This window comes from Drosophila innubila, assembly GCF_004354385.1.
Source record: "Drosophila innubila isolate TH190305 chromosome 3R unlocalized genomic scaffold, UK_Dinn_1.0 2_E_3R, whole genome shotgun sequence".
Lineage (NCBI taxonomy): Eukaryota > Metazoa > Arthropoda > Insecta > Diptera > Drosophilidae > Drosophila > Drosophila innubila.
Window position 1 is genome coordinate 7,187,782 of NW_022995380.1, and position 19,173 is coordinate 7,206,954.

The following is a 19,173-nucleotide window of genomic DNA, read 5'->3' on the forward strand; positions in this document are numbered from 1 at the left end:
GTTGGTGCGTCTTTGTCACATACATATGTATGTATGTATGTAAAAATACATGTATGTATCTAGCTGTTTCCAAGTATAAATGTGTGTACGCTAGATAATACTAGTTTGAAGAAAACGTGTGAAATGAGTCATGATCGTACGTATGTAGATACGTAGACCAGTTTTATGTGTTTATTTCTTCAGCGACGAGGTGATATTTGAATGACACTGAGCTCAGGGTATTACCCACTTACCACTCGAGTCGAAATTCAGTGAAGTTTGCATAACCCCCGATCTGTGATCCGCACCGCATCCGTATTCGTCAAGTTGTAGGGTTCATTGAAAATTTATAATCTCTTTGTTCATAGATTTGGGGGTGATTTGGGACCGGATATAGGACAATAGGGAATAGGTGAAGGACTGAAGCTGGATACTTTAGTATCCGTGCATTTCAAATAATGCATTTACAGTGTACTCAAATATGCATTGAAATACAACTTAAAAGTTTCACAATTAAATTTAGCAGTAGAATATTATTACTTAATAAACATTATTTCTATAATGCGTTGTTTAGCTCTGCAAGGGTATTTCAACGCCCATCATTCCATTTGATTTCATTCTTTTGTTGCATAAACATACATAAATATTAAAGGTTTTTTTGATTATGTTGTTTTCTTCGTATTCCATGTGCTTATTAGAAATATTGTTCCAAATCAAAGCTTGGAACATGTGAGTGTGGAACACATGTGGGAACCATGCGTCGATCGTCATATTGTGGTATGTGTATGTGTTTACGTAGGAATGTGGAAATTGGCTGATTAAGCTTTTTGGGCTGTGACGTTGCTAGGGAAGAAGCAAATAAAAACACAAATGTAATTTTTTTTTTTGTTAATTATACAAAGCTTCAATAAATTTCTTTACGAAAGCCGTGTACAATTGTTTATTTTTTTCTATTGTTTTGTTGATTGGGTTGTTCTCGTTTTCTTTTTCTTTTTCCTTTTCTTTTCTTTTTTCTCAAAATATTACAAGTTGACTTGATTTTAACACAATTCCAATTTTGCTTATATAAATTTTCATCTTCTCATTCGTTTATACAATTAAAATTGTGGTCCATTTATGGTAATTGGTAATTGTGTGGGTTGTTGTTGTTTTTTTCTTTCAGTATTTAATTCGTAAATATATAAACCAGATTTAAAATTATATAGCAAAGTATCACAAAAAATTGCAAATTAAATTGTAAATTAGATCAATGGAGAAATAAAAAAAACATTATTTATAATGTATATAGTAAGACCGACAAATCTCTGCTTAAAAATGGTAAAAATTAATATTCGAACTCCAATAAAATAAATTTTAGTTGCTTTCAATCGTCATTTGAATTTAAAAAAATAGAACATGAATTCTTAAACGCTTTTCTTATTTTTGGATTTCTTTTGATATTTTTTTTCATTTATCTTCGAGTCGGGCTACGGACTTTGCTTGAGGGTATGGCTCTTAATGACCCCGAACTTTAAAATGGAAATTAATTTGTACTGATTGGTGTTTTTTAAAAGTTATCAAAGCCAAAACGTGGCTGACTCGAAGGTAAGTGAAAAAAACCAAATACAATGATGTGCGCCATTTTGGTTCGGGTATAGATATTATTATTATTTGTATTCTGTATTTATCTTTCTTTAAGATTTTTGCTTTTGGTTGTTTTCATTTATATTTATCAAATGTACGTTTCACTTAAATTGACGTCCAGTAACAAATGTGGTTTTCTTATTTTTTTTTTTTGTGTTTTATAGCTTACACTCTTAAAAAAATGCAAAATTCTGCGCGACAAGTTGTTGAGTTCTTAATTCTTCATTCTTGCTTTGCTTTCTGTATGTATGCGATTAAGGGGGATTACCTTTATCTTGTTGGCTAGGGTCGAGCACTGCTCGAACTCTTGTTTCATAAAATACTCTTAGTAGTATAGTGTACATATGTATGTGTATGTATGGTACATGTATGTGTATGTGTGTGTGTGTGTGTGTGTATGTGTATAGTAACTTGAAGGTTACAAGCTTTAAAGCTACCAATATATGACAACTTGCTCTCAAGTAAACCTAAACAGTAGTGCATGACTTTTTTGGCTTTTCAACATTTAAAAACTAACATCATCATCATAATGATCATCATTCGTATGTTTTGTATAATTTAGCTGTAGCAGGAAGTTAAACAATAAACATTTTCTTTTACGGTATATAAAATGGTTAAAACTCAAATCATCTTCATTAATTAATTTTTTTGGCTTATCACTCAAAGAGCCAATTCACATGGCAAAAAAAAAAACTAAAAAGAAAAACAAATAACAACAAAACTCACGCTGCGATTTTTCTTTTGTTGTTGGTGTTTTTTTTTTTTTTTTACAATTTTTACGCAAAATACAATAACTTTGGATGTTTTTGTGAGGTTGGGGTATGGTTTTTTTAGGGGAAGATTGCTTAAATAATTTACATACATATTAATTATTAACAATTAATATTAAATGCTAATAATGAAAATAAGGTACTGGGTTCAAGTGTTTTTTTTTGTTTTGTTTGTTATTTTTAATATATGAGCATCAACGAATAGTTTCACATAAAAAGTAGTAGTTGCATTTTCTTGTTTACTTTTATATACCTCATTCTCCTCCTCTCTAACACTATCCTTATTATCATCATCATCATCATCAACTCTTATATAAAGCGTTTTGTGGGGATTGCAACAAAGTTTCACAATTGTTTTCTTATTTTTTGTTTGTTTGTTTAGCTTTTGAATTTGTTTTCATTTTGAAGAATTGCTTTAAATAATTTTTTGAAATATTTATTATTTTTAGCATCATAATATGTACAATTCAAGAATGTATAAATTAGAATTACAGTTAGAATTTAAAGCCATTTTTGTTTCTACATATGTTTTAACTCATTTTTTACAAAGCTTGTTTTAAAAACTAAAAATAATGGAAGTTTATGCTATATATTAAGTGTGTTGGTATGCGTGTATTTATGCATATACATATGTATGATATCTTAAGGTAGAGAGGCCGTTGAGTTTTCTTTATATAAATTTATTTATTTATTTAGTTATAGTTTAAGGTTTCTTTTGTTTATAGAGGCAAGTTGAATGCATTTTGCGCTGTTCTCTGCAGCGTTGAGTTTGTCGTTGAGTTTTTTCTTTCTTTCATTCTTTCTTTTTTTTTTTTTTAAGTTGAATTAGTCTTTTGTGATTTGGTGGGTGGTATTATTTAATGGGTATCATTATTATTTTTATTATTATTATCATTATTTTTATTACGATTATTAAATGTGATTTTAATTTTTCTCGATTCATCAATAATTTCTCTTCTTTCTTCAGTTGTGTGTGCTTATTATCTCTCAACAGTTTCTTAAGTTTTGTTTTTTTTTTATTTAGTTTTTTTGTGTGTTTGTTTTGTTTTTAAGGTACGTTGCACATTTTGTCCGCTTGGGGAATATAAGTAAACATAAGGTGTACTTATGTAGCGCTTCTAGCGTCATTTTAATTACTCATAAATACATCATACATATTTATATAATTTATAATTTTACTTATCAATTACATTTTTCAAGTCTATTTGCGTATCACGTTTATAAAACAATGTTCAGTTGTGAAGTATCCGTTATACATACATATAGAGCTCTCTCTCTTACTGTTCTTTCAATCCCTCCTTGCTCTGCTCCATCTCCTTCTCTTTCTACATCTCTGCCGTCTTCTTCTTTTTAGCCAAGCGTCGATTCTTTGATATTTTCATTAATTTCGTTTAAGGTTCTTCTTCTTTTACTCTTTATCTGTCGATTGGCCATTTTCAAAGTTTGCATATTGAAGTTAACAGTTCTTGTTGTTGTTGTTGTCTTTGGGGAATTTTGCATCTTTTTTGTTGTGTATCTCTGTGTGTTGTTGTTGTTGTTGTAGTTCTGTCGTTATTGTTGTTGGTGTGAGGACAATTGTTTTCAATTTGTTTACATTTCTTTAAATTTTACGTTTTTTAAGATTTGTTTTTTTTTTTGTTGTTTTGTTTTCTTTTTGTTTTTAGCTTCTCAATTTTGTCGCTGTTTTATGATGCATTTGAGATCACAAACATTTACTCTTCTTTTTTTTTTTTTAATTATTGTTTTTATCTTTTGTTTAAAAAAGTTCAAATTATCATTTAAATGATTTGGTTTTTTTTTCGTTTCTTTTTTTTTTTAAGTTTTTACAATTTTTATATTTTTGATTTTTGTATACTTGTTTTTTGTTTGTTTCGCAAGTCATTAACGGGGTCATTTGGGTCCTTCGTGTTCGTGTTCAGTTAGTTGGGGTTATATCTCGCTTCGGTTCCTTTTGGTTGGTTTTAAACTACGACTGCACATTGAGCAACAGCTTAAGGTTGTGCGTATCAAAGTCATCGAGAAGATTGCGCTTGGATGACTTAACGACGTAGCCGGCGCCAATGCCGCCATTGAGATGCAACTTGGATGCACTGCATCTCTCGCCGCGCAAGAGACTCTGCAATGCGGGACCAGCACTGCTGGCCACCAACTTCTCCTCCGACTTGGTCAGTGTCCAATGCTGCGGCGGCTTGGGCAGTGCCGTTGGTGCCGGTGCGTCAAAGCACTTGCTGCCCGCAAAGTGCGTCAATGCGGTGGGTATAAGTGCATGTTGGGGCGAGATCTTACCGCCAATACCAAAACTGCTTGTTGTTGCACCTGCTGCTGCTACTGTTGTTGTTGTTGTTGGACTTCTGCGCTGCTTGCGTGCCGAACCACCTGCTGATCCTCCCAAAACTCCTGCTGCTGCTGGTGAGAAACCACCGCCCAAAATGGTTGCTGGCGATTGTCGCACCAATGTTATTCCTCCCTGTGGTGATCGTCCACCGCCTCCCCCTCCGTTACGCCTGCTGCTGCTGTTGTTGGCAAAGAAGAACGCTCCCCCGCCTCCGCCTCCGCTCATCTGCTGAGGCGATTGTCGCTGTTGACGACTGCGTTGATTGGCGCCTGCGGATTGCGATTGCAATCTCTGCTGAGTACGATTATTGGGGGTGCTTGGGGTGCAGTGGGTGGGCGATGTGCTTAAAGCTTGCTGATGGAAGTGCTGATTGTTGTTGTTGTTAAAGTTTGTACTGCTGGCAATACTGTTGGAATGTGCAGTTACCGAGGGTGTTGTTGTTGTTGTTGCTGCTATTGTTGTTGTTGATTCTATTGTTGTTGTTGTTGCTGTTGGTGTCCCGGGAATTGGGGGTGGGGTCGTTGCGCCTTTTTTCAAGCGAATGGACTTTGTTGCTGATGCTGTTGTCATTTTAATGTTGTTTCTAACGCTATTGTGCGAGTATGTCATAGTAATTTCTTGCTTTCGTCGCTTTCTCTTTCAAAGCTTTTCACACTGCTGTCTGCTCTCTGCTCTTTTCTTTCTTCTTCAATCTGAATCGAGCTTTACCTAAAGCGCGCGATCTCTCTCTCTCTCTCTTTCACTCGCTCTCTTACTCTCTTTCCTTTTGCTTGATAAAATTTCTGCTTTTTGCCTTTTTTTTGTTTTGTTTTTGGTTATTCGCTAAATTAATGCTTAACTTTAAATATCACACGCACTTAAAATCAATTTTGTTTATTATCGATAACAAACTCGAAACTGCTACTTGGCTGCCTGCTCTTCGTTTCCGTCTCCTTCTCGCCGAATCTTCTCGCCTCGCTCTCTGTTATCGGTGACGATGCTCCTCTTCCTCTCTATCACACGATTTATCGGCAAACGGGCGGCTGCTCACGTAGTAAATTTTTTTTTTTTTTTGCAGCTAGTATTCGATTTGTTTCTCGTGTTTTGTATGTACAGCTTGAGTTATATACTTTATATAGTTTAACTTTTAACTTTATGTATTGTTTATCAGTCTGTTGATTTATCTCTTTTTGTTAGGCTCTCCTTCTTAGCTCTAATATCCAAAAATTTTTGTTTTCTTTATTCCTTTCGCTCTTTTTCTCTTGCCTTATCGTCTTAGCTGTCATCCAAGTCGGGTCCTGTTCATGGTGTGGGTGGAAATAGAAAGAAAAATAAACGAGAAAAAACGCTTAGCAAAAGGGAAATTGATGACAAATTCATACAACAAGACCACATGCATTCATACTTGTTAATGTGTATTTGAGTACGTACATACATATGTACATATGTGTGCTCTATTTGCGTCAACAATAGGCTTTGTTTAAGCCCCACTCAGACTATCTTTATAATATTGCACAACTTGCAAATTATTTCATTACTTGTTACTTAAAATGGGCTAATCGCACTGTAATAAATACTATAAAATTGTATTTTAACTGTTGCGAAATGTTATTCTTCAATATTATAAATAGTCTGAACGAGGTTTAAGCTTTTCTCACATACACACACCCGCACACACTCACTGGTGCCCTGTTGCCTATAAAAAAAAAGACTCGACGTCAAAACGTGTCGTGTATACCTGAATTAATGAATCAACATACACAAACACACTAGGCATACACATAAACACACACACATTACGAATACAATTGCGACTTACTTTGAGTTGTAAACCTTTTCACACCAATATTGTTGTTGTTGCTGCTGTTGCTTTTGCAGTTGTCTTGCTCGCTCACACACTGGCCGATTTTAGTAATGCGGTATGGGAGTAAAGAAGACGACTGTATGTGTCGCAGTTATTGATTGCTTTGCAGCTGCGGGGGGTTTTTCTTTGCCACTTTGTTTTACTGATTATTACAAATAATTTGCATTTATATTAAGGTTGCCTTGTTTTCACTGTTGCCAGCTTCAATTAAATTTTGCGATTGTTATTCTATAGGGAAATTGGATTGTTTTTCTTGTTGATTTATTCTGATAGTTATGTACGTATATATTTGTATGTATGTAAAATCACTTTCAAAATGGCGACGGGATGTTTGCTTAAGGGATTCCGCTTAAAGCTTTCTCCTCTCACTTACAGACAAAGCCTCAAAAAAATCACACTATTAACTGATTCTGTTTTGTTTAACGTTGTTGTTTTTTTGTTTTTCAATTTTTTTATTTTCGTAAAGTACACGACGAACGTTGGCAATCGCAATCTGCAAGATGTGCCACACACAAGAAAAGTTTTGCTTTTGCGTTCTTTTAAATTTGTAGATGGTGCTTTTGCTTTTCGATTTTCTTAGTGTGCGATTAGCTTCACTCGTTGTACTTTGACGCGTATTAAAATATTAAACGTTACACAAATATTTGATTTATATCACTTAAATTAAAGACATTTACAATATATAATTACATATATATATTTTTTTGCAGAAATTTTAATCAATATTCAACTTTTTTCTTTACTTATTCTTGCGCATAGGTACGCTCTCCTCGAATTTTCCACCATGACTAACGAACGGACCAACACGATTTAGGCCCAAAGGTTGCCACTCTGTCCAAGGGTTGCCACACTGCAAAACTTATACGATCTGGCAGCATGCACCAACTTGGGTTAATTGTCAAAATTTGGTAACTTTAATATTTCCATTTTATTGAAGCTAGAATTTTTTTAATTTTTGCAGAATTCTAGTTAATACCAAATCAGTATGTATTAATTACCAGATGTTCTGGTATATTTTAGGTATAAAATTCAACGTCATTACTCCTCATTAGCTCCTCACTTTACATCTGCAAACGCCATTTTTTTTTTAGTTTTTAAGCAATAGTTTGCCGAGAGACCGGTGCTAAAAAGTTGGCTAGTGTTTTAGCTATTTTGCATCGCACTTTCAGCTATTTTTCTGATGCTTTCCAGCCAATAACAGCGATTTCTTCCTCTAAAGAGTTGGCAGCAGTACTACTGTTAAAAACATAACATTTTGTTTTTTCCTCCAAACACAATTTATGGTATTTATTTTCAGTATTTTGCGGGCCTGCCCTGCAATGGATAAGACTATCGAATTTGAAAATGCATCAAATTGTTTATTTTTCAGAATAAAACTTGTAGCTTATAAACATAGATTAGAGTTTCCCTGGCTTTGATTTAATCAATAACAATCGGAAACTTCACTATCAGCAACACGTTGTATAGCATTTAGAATGTCGTCCAGAAGGCAAACCAAGTTATCCTTGCAATCGAACCATTCCTCCTGCTGAACCACCAAACGATCCAGATCAATTTTGCTAACCTCTGCTTTCCATTCCCGTACAGAGACAGCAAACTGTTTATAATAGAACTCATCAATGTGACGCTTCTGGGTATCCTCATGATTAATATGCATTTGCGACTCGAACGTTTTCTCCAACAGCTGCATATCCTGAGCATTCAATATGGATTCGATGACATCATTTGACTGGCTCTCATTTATTGACACACCATCCTCGTCCTGATCAACAGACATTTGTTGTTCCGGCTTGTTGGACACGAGGCAGGTTTCAGTATTTCCGAGTGACGGCGTTAGCGACTCAATATGACTTAAGATGATCTCAAAATCATATTCGTTAAGTTTCTCATTCATCATATTTATGCCGGTAACAAGGATTCTTAGCACCTCAGGAGCATACTCCTCACGGAGACATTTGAGCATCATACCATAGTATCCATATTGTTGAACCTCTGCCAAAACTTTTGCTACACGCAATTTAATCTCACGCTCCGTAAGGGTAACAATCTTTTTGTGCTCTTTGGAGAATGTGACGCTGGGAAAGACGCCATCGATCATGCCCTGATTCTTGAGCTGACGCTGAAATTCCATGCGCCAAAAGCAGATAGCATTCACCTTCACCTCCCAATGATGATCACCAATCACACAGTAGTTGAGGGTGGAAAAGAGCGTGTTCTTGTATTTGTTTGGTATCTTGCGATGATCGTAGATTTTACTCAGCGTTAAAATTGCCTCGGCACGCACAATATCTTCGTGTTCTCTATAAAGCACAAATAGCAGATGATCCTGTAAGGAAACAAAGGGTATTAGTAGTACCCGGAAACAGAGTGTATGCCATTAAGCTACCACCAGATCCAATTGACTGAGACCGTTCTCCCAGATCGCATTGATGGGCACCATCTTGGAGAGGCATTTGTAGGCGGAGGCGCGAACATACGGTTCACCATCATGTTTGGCCATCTCATAGACAATTGGTGGGATCTTTACATCGATTAGAAATCGTTGGAATGCAGGAAATTCTACAATAATGAACAATATTTGAATTGTGCAATGCATTAAAATTAAATAGCAACCTACTGATGCGAGAGATGCTGGCTATGGATGTGGCTAATTCTAATGCAGAGTCGCGCACTTCCCATGTTGTGTCGTGCATACGCTTCACAATGATCGGTCCAAGACAAACCAAGGCTGATCCCTGTAGATTATCCACCAGCAGTGCCATATTGGGCGAGAGAAAGTGCTCAACTGACAGTTGAACTAGCTTCAAGGCCTGAACGGTGCACTGTATTGAAGAATAGAAGAAATTAACTAGAGCTTGTGTTACAAATCATATGTGGTCTAGTTACAGTTGCATCCATGTTGCAGTTCTCCAGGACATAGGCCAGGCAGTTGACCAGACCAATGGTCTCCACGGACTCCTTCCATGTAATCTTAAAACGTTCTATCAACGTACGCAGACCAACAATAACCGAATGCAAGACTCTAGGATCATTGACAATGGCCTCAGCACCGCGCGGATATATATCATAATAATTGTTTGAGGTACTTGTGCCGTGACAATCCTCTGGATCCATTGGTTTACTCGCATCGCTGAGTGCAACCACTTCACGCAAGGCATAGAGCAATGCCTGGCAGACAGTGATTGCCTGCTCCCGATCCATGATGTGCTCCAGTGAGAGTATGCTGTGTACACACTTTCGAGCCAATTCCGGTGTGAACAGACTGACATTGGTATTACCCTCGGGCGTGATGAAGGCATCACGAAGGCTATAGCACAGACGCAATGTTTGCTCACAGGACATGACCAGCAATTTCATGATGTACGTGTCAAACAATTCGCTCTTGGATTCATCGGCCATTTTCTTGGCAAATTTCATGGAGAAGAGCAGCGGTAACATATGCAAGCACATTAATTGATTCTCAAACACAACGCGTTCGTCCTGTATGATGATTTCTTTGGGGGCACGACTGCCCAGCTTCTTCCACAGTATATGATGCAATTCAGCCATTTTGACAAAGTTGATGCCATCACAACGCTGTATACAGAACTTCATGAGATTGAAAAATGATAGACCAAATTCGGTAAACTGCTCCGGCGGCTCAGTGCATTCAGGATTGAGGATTTTCTCGTGCAGTAGCAATGCAAAGTGATAGCTACACAATGTGCTTAACATTTTCTCTGTAAAATACGTATTGTGCGTCATCTCAACCAGCTTCCAGATGTTCAACTCAATATTATGATGATCTCGCAGAAGGGCCACAATTTTTGTACGCTCCTCGCTAACCAGAGTCTGTTGTAATATATAACTGAGCAGATCCACAGCTGAGGTAACCTTGTGCAGCAGATCATGATCATCGACGCTGACATGTATTCGCTCCTCTTCTCCGCCAGCAGTGTCATTGATATTATCGGTTATATAGACATTATCCTGTATGGGTTTCATAATCTCTGAGAGAATCTCCAGTGTGACGGCCTCATCGTGCATCTTGTCACAGAACTTGTACAACATCTCATAGAGCAACTGTCGCGCCTCACGTACCACATACAGGGTGTGCTCATTGTTGCTGTACTGGATAAGCACCGACCAAGTACGATTCATGCGTTGAAAGGCCAGACCGATGCTATAATTACTGATGACCTTCATCACACGTATGCCACTTAATTTAATCGATGGACTAAATTGTTGCTCATTCGCCTGCATAAAGGACATCATTCTGTGAATCATAACAATGTATTAATTGAATTCATAAACTACATCTCAATTTACCTATGCATAATGTCCAGTTCCCGCAGTCGGATGAGCATCCATTCGTTAGAGGCCATAAAACCAATAACATTCAACATGAATGATATTACCTTTGGATGAACTTTGTGAAAATCGGATGTGATCAATGTGAGGCACTTGTCCACCCACTCGATGACAAAGGGCGCTTGCAGCAAGGATTCATTTTCTATTGAATATTTACAGATTATTTAGAAATGCCGCCTGTTGCACCGACACACACACACTTACCCTTGGCCTGCAAGTGTGATATGAGCTTTTCAAAGTAAACATTGTCGGTCATTAAAAAGTTTTCACGCAGGAACAGGTCGAAGATCTGTTTGAGACGAGATGTGATCTCCTCTTGCTTTTGCATCTTTGAGCTGTCACTATTTTGTCTTCAGGTTCGTCCTGTGCATAGTTTGGTACGCAATTTTACAAAGAATAATGAAATTTGTATTCTTATCACGCAAAATAAGCAACCACTGTTGCCAACTTTTTGGAGGATAAAATAGCTGTTACTGGCTGGAAAGCATCCGAAAAATAGCTGAAACTGCGATGCAAAATAGCCAAGACCGAGACGGCACAGCTGATTAACAAATGTATTCAGGGCTGCCACACAATTTTTGGGTTAAGTGCTGTCATTTTGTTTTTTCCAATTGATCCAATTGGATCATATCTTGCGACTTTTTTTTCAAGTTGTGTATTTTTTGTTGGCTTGGCAAATTTGTATCATTTGTTGGTTTTGTGAAAACTTGGTGAAATAAATTTAAGTGTTTATTTGATGTTTTATTAAAAGCTATAATCGAGATCGATATACAGGATTAAATTAATTACTCATCTCTATTTTCAAGTTCTTGTACAAAATATAAAATGAGTTCAAATGAATATTATTGGGGCAACACATCACATGAAATTAAAAGGGTATTCTACACATGGACAATCGAAAACTATGATTTGCTAAGAGATTTGCAATTGGAGATTGGGCTGCTATCCCCAACGTTTCCAAGCAACGATAGTGATCTGAAATTTTGTTTGGAGATAGTTTCAAGCGATTTATGTGAAGAAGACCCTGCACATTTGCATGTTTGTTTGGATACCCTCTCCGACAACTCGATACATAAGGGCAAGATGAAAATATATTTGGAAGGATGTTCAGATGAATACTGCTGTTTTACATTAAATACACCTGAAAGATTTTGCTTCAAAAAAGATTTCGAAGAGAAGTTTCCTGATTTGATCTGTGAAACACTAATTATACACTGCGATATTGTTTTGGTAGTAAACACAATTAATAAATGTGAAGAACACCATAACTTAATCAAAGTTCCTAAATGCAAATTAGCTGAAGAGCTTGGCATTATGCTAAACACAAAGGAATTGGCCGATGTGACAATCGTCACTGGTGACGGCCATAAGATACCAGCTCATAAGTTTATACTATCAGGTAAGAATAAATCCTACACCCAAGAAAATCGAAAATTATAGCACGCAGCAAAGTCTTTTCGGCCATGTTCAAGCATCCACTAAAGGAAAATAGAGAGAATTGTGTTGCTATTAGCGAATTTACTTTCGCTGTTGTCACGGAATTGCTACAATTCATGTACACGGGGGAAGCACCTAAATTGGAAGATATGCCTGTAGATCTACTGGCGGCAGCTGACAAGTACCAGTTCGACAGGCTTAAGGCGTTGTGTGCCAAGGCCATGAGGGATAATCTATCCATAGAAACTGCACCTATAGTGCTAAACGCAGCCGATCTCTACAACATGAAAGATCTTAAGATCGAGACAATTCAATTTATTCAAACCAATGCTGGCGAAATAACAAAGACGTCAAACTGGAAAAATAGAGGCTTTGGTCGAACAAAAACTACAAGAATTAAACATAAATGATGATTATTTGAATGAGCCAAGAAAATATATTCAAATTGAATAATCTATTCCAAAATGCTTTTTAAAAGCTCGTAATCAAATTGTCACTTTTTTTTTTTTTAAGTATTTGTTACTTGAGGATCTTTGTTTTAATTTATATTACATTATTTCCTTTTGTTTATGTACTCTATTCCAAAAGATTTAAAAGGCTTGTAATTAATTTTGTTATTTTGTTTGTATTAATTCTTTGAGCATCTACAGTGTAAAGATCTAGAAATGTTAACTTATGTTATGCTATATATATGTGATATGATGTAAAAGTCTACAATATATTCTTAAAAAACAAAAAAAATGCTAATAGGATAAACTCGTACTAAGCTTTTTAATATATACTAGTTACAAATTTAGATTTAAAAAATATCAAAAAATCGACAAGATTCTGCAAAAATTTAAGAAATTCCATCTTCAATATTTGGAAAATCTAAAAAAATTTGATTTACTTAGTTGCAATTTGATTAAAACGGTACATGCTGCCAGATGGTAAAGTTTACAGGGTTGCAGCCTTTGGGTCAAAACAGTGTTTCCACACCCGTGCTGCCAGTTCTTTTTAGGGGAACAGAAGCTGCAGCTATGTCGCTAAATCTAGCGATAAATTTAAATTTAGGTATTGCAAATTTTAAAATACCAAAACTTTGCAATAAATTAATAATTTTAAGAAAAATTAAAATTCTAGATTACATAAAATAAAGGTAAACATTTTAATGATGGTTTAAAGCTTTTCATCCCAAGGGAAATATGCAGAAAATTTTAACAAAAAATCTTCAAAAATTTAAAAAATTCTAGATTCAAAATTAAGAAAAATTTCAATTTAGTTGAACTTTCTTTTCGATTAAATTAGAACAAGCTGCCAGATCGGGAAATTTTGGAGGGTGGCAGCCTTTGGACCTGGTGGCAGTCTTCCACACCAGTGGCAACAGTGGTGTCAGTACATCGGACTTCGATATTTATTATGGACAATAATGTAGGACAAACTGAAGAAAAATCAAAAACTGCAGCAATACCAACAAATTCAACGGAAGTAATTGCCGCAACACATAGCACTGCAACTGAAGCCAAGTCACCAACGAGCATTTTAACGAATTCAACGTCGTTTTGGAAGAACAGCGGCCGCGCAGTGCCCGGACGGCCAAGTCCAAAAAGCGATATTCTTGACAGTACAAACAGCAAGTCGAGCGCTGCGGCTGCAGTGCAGCGGGATCGTGGCAACGGTAGCGGCATGGTATCCACCTTCCGTGACTATCAACAGTCGGTGAGCGATGCCTGGGATACGGGCGATGATGAATTTTGTATTATAAGCAGCACCGAAGCTGCAGCGGCCGCAGCAGTTGGGGGTAATATATATAAGCAACTAACAAATCGCAGCAAGAAACGAGTTAAAGTGCCTTTTTGTTGTGCTCTTGTAGATGCCGCTTGCATATCGCGTCAAGTATCACAAACGGTGGCGCTGAATGTCATCGAAACGCATTCGCGTAGCAATCAAAACCACGTCACACTTAATGAGGCCACTGACACCAATCATAGTAATGCGGAACACTTTGCATCCGGAAGCAGTATTGCGGAAGATATCAAGGAAGACCGCAGATCGTCACATGACAGCAACGAAAACAGGTGCGATCAAAGTCAACAACCGTTTTGGGCCAGTTGTGTAAACAGCATCTTTGTCAACATTTAGGAATATCAATAATATTATTTAGTTCTATTAAGTCAACTGCACTTCTTACAGATCTCGCTTGAGAAACTATCCAGGACGACCGCAGCTGCAGAAGATCAGCTCCAATTCGCAGGATGGTGAATATGAGACGAAAATTGAAAAGTTTCAACTGCTGCTCAATTCACCGCAACTCGATTTGGTGGCTCTCAAGAAGCTCAGTTGGTCGGGCGTGCCACGCAAGGTGAGCTTATAAACAAGAGCCATCCTCCATTAAATTAATGCGGTTCCTTCACTTCTTTTAGATGCGTGCGGTCAGCTGGCGATTGCTGTCGAAATATTTGCCACCATCGGGTGAACGACGCAATGCGGTGCTGGAAAGCAAACGGCAAGGGTATCAGGATCTGCGACACAACTATTTTAGGGTGGATAGTCAGGATGAGACGCAGCAAGATACCTATCGACAGATACATATCGATGTGCCGCGCATGAATCCGCAAATACCCCTATTCCAACAGAAACTGGTGCAGGAAATGTTTGAGCGTGTTCTCTTCATTTGGGCCATACGACATCCCGCCTCTGGCTATGTGCAGGGCATCAATGATCTGGTAACGCCATTCTTCATTGTCTTTCTTCAGGAGGTGCTGTCACCCGACACCGATCTTGAGAAATATAACATGTCTCAGCTGCCAGAGGAAACACGCAATATCATCGAAGCCGATTCATTTTGGTGCTTATCCAAGTTTCTCGACTGCATACAGGATAACTATATATTTGCACAGCTTGGCATACAGGAGAAGGTTAATCAACTCAAGGATCTTATACAACGCATCGATGGTAAGTGCACTGCAAACAAACTGTTCTCAACAATGTCTTTAATTTGACATTGAATTTGAACAATTGGCTTATACAACGCATTAAATAATAAATGCATGTATTTATTCGTTTAACAGTCAATCTACATCGTCATCTACAAACGCATGGCGTTGACTATTTACAATTCTCATTCCGTTGGATGAACAATTTACTGACACGCGAACTGCCCCTGCATTGCACAATCCGTTTGTGGGATACATATCTGGCCGAATCAGATGGATTTGCGCTCTTCCATTTGTATGTGTGTGCGGCATTTCTCTTGCACTGGAAGGAGCAACTGATGCAACAGAATGATTTTCAGGTGGGTCCCCCCTTTGTCTTCATCTGACGATTTGAAACTAATTAAAATTTGTTTAGGGTCTCATGTTGTTGCTACAAAATCTGCCAACCCATAATTGGTCCGATCGCCAAATAAATGTGCTGCTCGCTGAGGCGTTTCGCTTAAAATTCACATATGCGGACGCTCCCAAGCATCTAGAGACGAAGAGTTGACAAAAAAGCCAACAAAAATGATGCATATACGATACGTAACATAGAAATTAGTTTACTATTTTGCGGTATAAACAAAAACATACATATACATTTACATATACATATATTATATATACACTTTGTTATTAGCTCATTTTTTCCAAGTTTTCTTAATTTCGTGTGATCGTTTTTTCTTTTCGTATTATAAACTGAAGGTTGCAAATATTACGCTTTTTCTGTACATACATAATAATATGAAAATCCAAATTCCAAACACAATTTTACACCATACAAATGGAAACTCAAAATTAGCATAAAAATTAAAGCTAAAATTACTTTCAAATAGTATTGGTAATCGAAGAGGTTCCATTATTATAAATGAAATCACAACCAATCTGAATAAAATCATTGCCAAACAGGATGCAATTCAAGAATTGCATTGTTGAATTGTTTTTAAAATAAACTTGCTTCTAAAATAGACTCTGATCGAAATCGTGAGTAGAATTTAAACAATTTTTCGTTTGTGTGTTTTTTCATCTTTTCTTGGAGATATTTTATTGTATGGTTATTTCATAATGCTCTCAAGTTAGCCAGATAATAAAATCTACTTAATGAAGCTAAGTCTATTATATAATAATTTATTAGACAGATCTGTCTCCCTAGCTCTGGCGCTCTGCAATATGCTTCAGCTGCTTGAGAACCGTCTCCAACAGCTTCTTCTTATCATTTTTGCGCACAAGCGAGAAGATGGGCTTCTTGTCCGCCTCACGTATCTTCTCCAGTATAACAATTATGGACTGTGGCTGAACAAGATGGTAGCGATTGTCTTGCTTGCCATAGTCATGGAAGTACGTGCTCCATTCCTCCAGTATAAGCAGATCAAGCAGCTGACGATTACGCTGAAAGTATTTACTCAGCTCTCCTTCCCGCAAGCCGGGCACCGGCTCTGAAGCAGCAAAGAACTCGCATTGCATCAAATCCAAATTGATTTGGGTAAGGGCGCCAGTTGAGATTTGTTTGACCTCATCATCGTAAAGTATGGAATAGATTTTATCGGCAATGTGCTCACATGTACGACGGCAGGCGGCCTGGGCAATGTGAGGCAGCTTATAGGAGAAGTTATCAAAGGTACTCTTCAAGTAGGAGATCATGTCCGTAATGAATGCGGAGGCAATACCCGGCGGCTCCACTAGCAGCCAATCGTAAGCACTCAGCTCGAAGAATTCATCGATTTTAAAGCATATACGCACTGCCACTTGCTTCTCGGCATCTTGTCGTGCCACATGGAACATGGCCGATGGCGTCTGTGAAATGCTGCGCTCTGTATTCGTCATGTGGCAGACGAATTCATCGAGGAAAGGACCGGCCTTTTCCAAATACTGTGTATCAATGATGATCTGTATTAGCTGGATGAGAGTAATGCTCGGCTGCCGAAACACAACGGAAAGACATCCGCTAAAGCTGCGAGTGAGCAGCAAATTGGCAGCTTTGCGTACCATTGCGGCCACCTCGTTGGGTGAGAGGGTCAGCTCCTCGGCGAACTTCATGCAGGCATACATGAACTCTTTGGCCTGGTGATACACCTCGGGTACCATGCGTGAAAATGGGAATTGCTTGGGAAACGGTGCATTCTCCAACGTCTCCGAATGAAAGGGAAAACGTTCTATAATGCATTCATATTCCTCGGCATTCTCCACAACCATCGGCACAAATTGTTCCTTATCCAGAATCTCACGGAACACATGAACCCAGCGTTGAAGCAGCACCTGCCAACCAGAAAGAAGTCAATCAATGTATTCACAGAGCATTTTGTCAATTTACCTCGTTGTAATGATCCCGCATATCATGGAGCAGCTCCCAGAGTATCTGCACCGTGTATCCGTAGCATTTGAAGGTGTTGATGGAAAGCATGATGAGATTTTTGATGCGTAACAGAATGTTTGGATCGGTGCAGGAGGAGGAACTCATGCTGATTTCATTGACAAACTTTGTTAGCGAACTAGACCAGAGCTCCTCAAGATAGCTACCGATAACGACATCACCAGCTGTATTCTTCACATGATCCTCCACCACAAAGAAGCCAACAATCGCACAGATGTATGTCTTGTAGGCCTCCAAATTATCATGCATATTGGGTGGCGGTTGCAGCACCAACTTCGATTGATCCCGTCGCTGCTGACGATAGTCTTTCTCAAAGTACTCCCGTTGTCCCAGCACCATGTAGATATGTAAGCAGCGATAAATGGGCGAGAAATCTATCAAATCCTGTGCGCTAACATTACTGCCATCATCGTCTCCGGCTCCGCCTCCGCTGTTGCCCTTCTGCTTGTGCTCCTTTATGATAGCATTAATGTCCCGCTTCTGCAACTGCTTCGTGTGTGTTATGGCCAGCTCGCCAATGCGTGGTGAGAACTTGCGTATGTTCTCCAGAAATTCGCGAAAATCGGCGGCAGCCGATCGACGTATGTTTTCTTTTATGATCGGTATCTGTGTCTGCATTTGTGTGGCAAACCGATAATTGTGACGCTGCAGACGTGACAGATGCTCCGTCTCCAGAGTCTCCAGCGTACGCAGTGCCTGATAATATTGCTTGTTCTTGGCCTGTTGTGTGAATTTCATATAGCACTCCAGTGCTGGCAGACAGGACTTAAGTGCCTCAATGGCACGGGCCAGATTCGATTCAATCTGTCTTGCCCGCACCAATTCATTTCCCTGTTGTATCAACGATGCGCTTATTGTGCGCAACGATGTGTCCAGGGAATGGACTTCGTCGTGCAGTTGCTTCGCTTGCGTGCGTACCTGTAACAGCTCCTGTATGGAATCAATGAACCCCTGATAGTACAGATTGCAAATGCGCTCAATTTCCTTGTCATGGCTTCGTATGCGTTGATCCAGTTGCTCACTGATCAGTTTGCTATTGTTGCCTGTGTGTGTTTGAGTGTGTGGAGAGGGCGTTAACATCGACTGAGATTGATGACAAATTTGAGACAACTTACCCTCGAGTATCGAACGGAATGTTGGCCCCCAATAATCATCCACGGCCTCTATGTCTTGCACCGTCACTTTGGACATAATTTATGCTTGCCTTCGGCGATATTTATTGCACTTTTGTAAAAAATGATCCAAGCTTATGTTATTTTCGGTAGATTGTCAGTGTTTATCAACATGCAACAATCAGCTGTTTGCGGATACATTTCACAGCACTCAAACGATACTTTTCATTTGGAGGTCACACACGGTACAACTCTAAGCAACCTGTTGAATGCATGTTGCTTGATGCAGACTCTCACTGCATTCTATTAATGTAACTAAGTAGGTAAATGCGGTCAAAATGCGTTAGTTATTTAGTTAATCAATAATAACAATAATTTCTCTGTATATGAGCTTGTATA

At 38.1% G+C, this 19,173-nt stretch overlaps 5 protein-coding genes across 5 annotated transcripts; 2 read left to right on the forward strand and 3 right to left on the reverse strand.

The window, feature by feature from the left end:
- Positions 1–1,410: 1,410 nt before the first annotated feature.
- On the reverse strand, positions 1,411–7,358 carry LOC117789649 (mucin-5AC). The gene is made up of 2 exons (XM_034628718.1): positions 6,506–7,358; positions 1,411–5,984 (listed from the first exon to the last, which is right to left on the reverse strand). The coding sequence occupies exon 2, from the start codon at positions 5,314–5,316 to the stop codon at positions 4,339–4,341; it is 978 nt and encodes a 325-aa protein (XP_034484609.1). The 5' UTR covers positions 5,317–5,984; positions 6,506–7,358; the 3' UTR covers positions 1,411–4,338.
- Positions 7,359–7,887: 529 nt separating this feature from the next.
- LOC117791438 lies at positions 7,888–11,348 on the reverse strand. Its single transcript, XM_034631192.1, has 6 exons — positions 11,105–11,348; positions 10,859–11,042; positions 9,437–10,805; positions 9,168–9,372; positions 8,937–9,109; positions 7,888–8,876 (listed from the first exon to the last, which is right to left on the reverse strand). Exons 1-6 carry the CDS (start codon positions 11,226–11,228, stop codon positions 7,974–7,976), a joined length of 2,958 nt encoding a protein of 985 aa, XP_034487083.1. The 5' UTR covers positions 11,229–11,348; the 3' UTR covers positions 7,888–7,973.
- Positions 11,349–11,650: 302 nt separating this feature from the next.
- Positions 11,651–12,774, forward strand: LOC117790364 (protein roadkill-like). The gene is made up of 2 exons (XM_034629799.1): positions 11,651–12,299; positions 12,341–12,774. Exons 1-2 carry the CDS (start codon positions 11,726–11,728, stop codon positions 12,745–12,747), a joined length of 981 nt encoding a protein of 326 aa, XP_034485690.1. The 5' UTR covers positions 11,651–11,725; the 3' UTR covers positions 12,748–12,774.
- Positions 12,775–13,672: 898 nt separating this feature from the next.
- Positions 13,673–16,004, forward strand: LOC117790653 (TBC1 domain family member 22B). Its single transcript, XM_034630155.1, has 6 exons — positions 13,673–14,117; positions 14,190–14,394; positions 14,510–14,678; positions 14,740–15,271; positions 15,388–15,611; positions 15,668–16,004. Exons 1-6 carry the CDS (start codon positions 13,736–13,738, stop codon positions 15,800–15,802), a joined length of 1,647 nt encoding a protein of 548 aa, XP_034486046.1. The 5' UTR covers positions 13,673–13,735; the 3' UTR covers positions 15,803–16,004.
- A 297-nt stretch (positions 16,005–16,301) lies between these two features.
- Positions 16,302–18,946, reverse strand: LOC117790652 (exocyst complex component 6). Its single transcript, XM_034630153.1, has 3 exons — positions 18,778–18,946; positions 17,603–18,705; positions 16,302–17,547 (listed from the first exon to the last, which is right to left on the reverse strand). The coding sequence occupies exons 1-3, from the start codon at positions 18,851–18,853 to the stop codon at positions 16,441–16,443; spliced, it is 2,286 nt and encodes a 761-aa protein (XP_034486044.1). The 5' UTR covers positions 18,854–18,946; the 3' UTR covers positions 16,302–16,440.
- Positions 18,947–19,173: the final 227 nt, after the last annotated feature.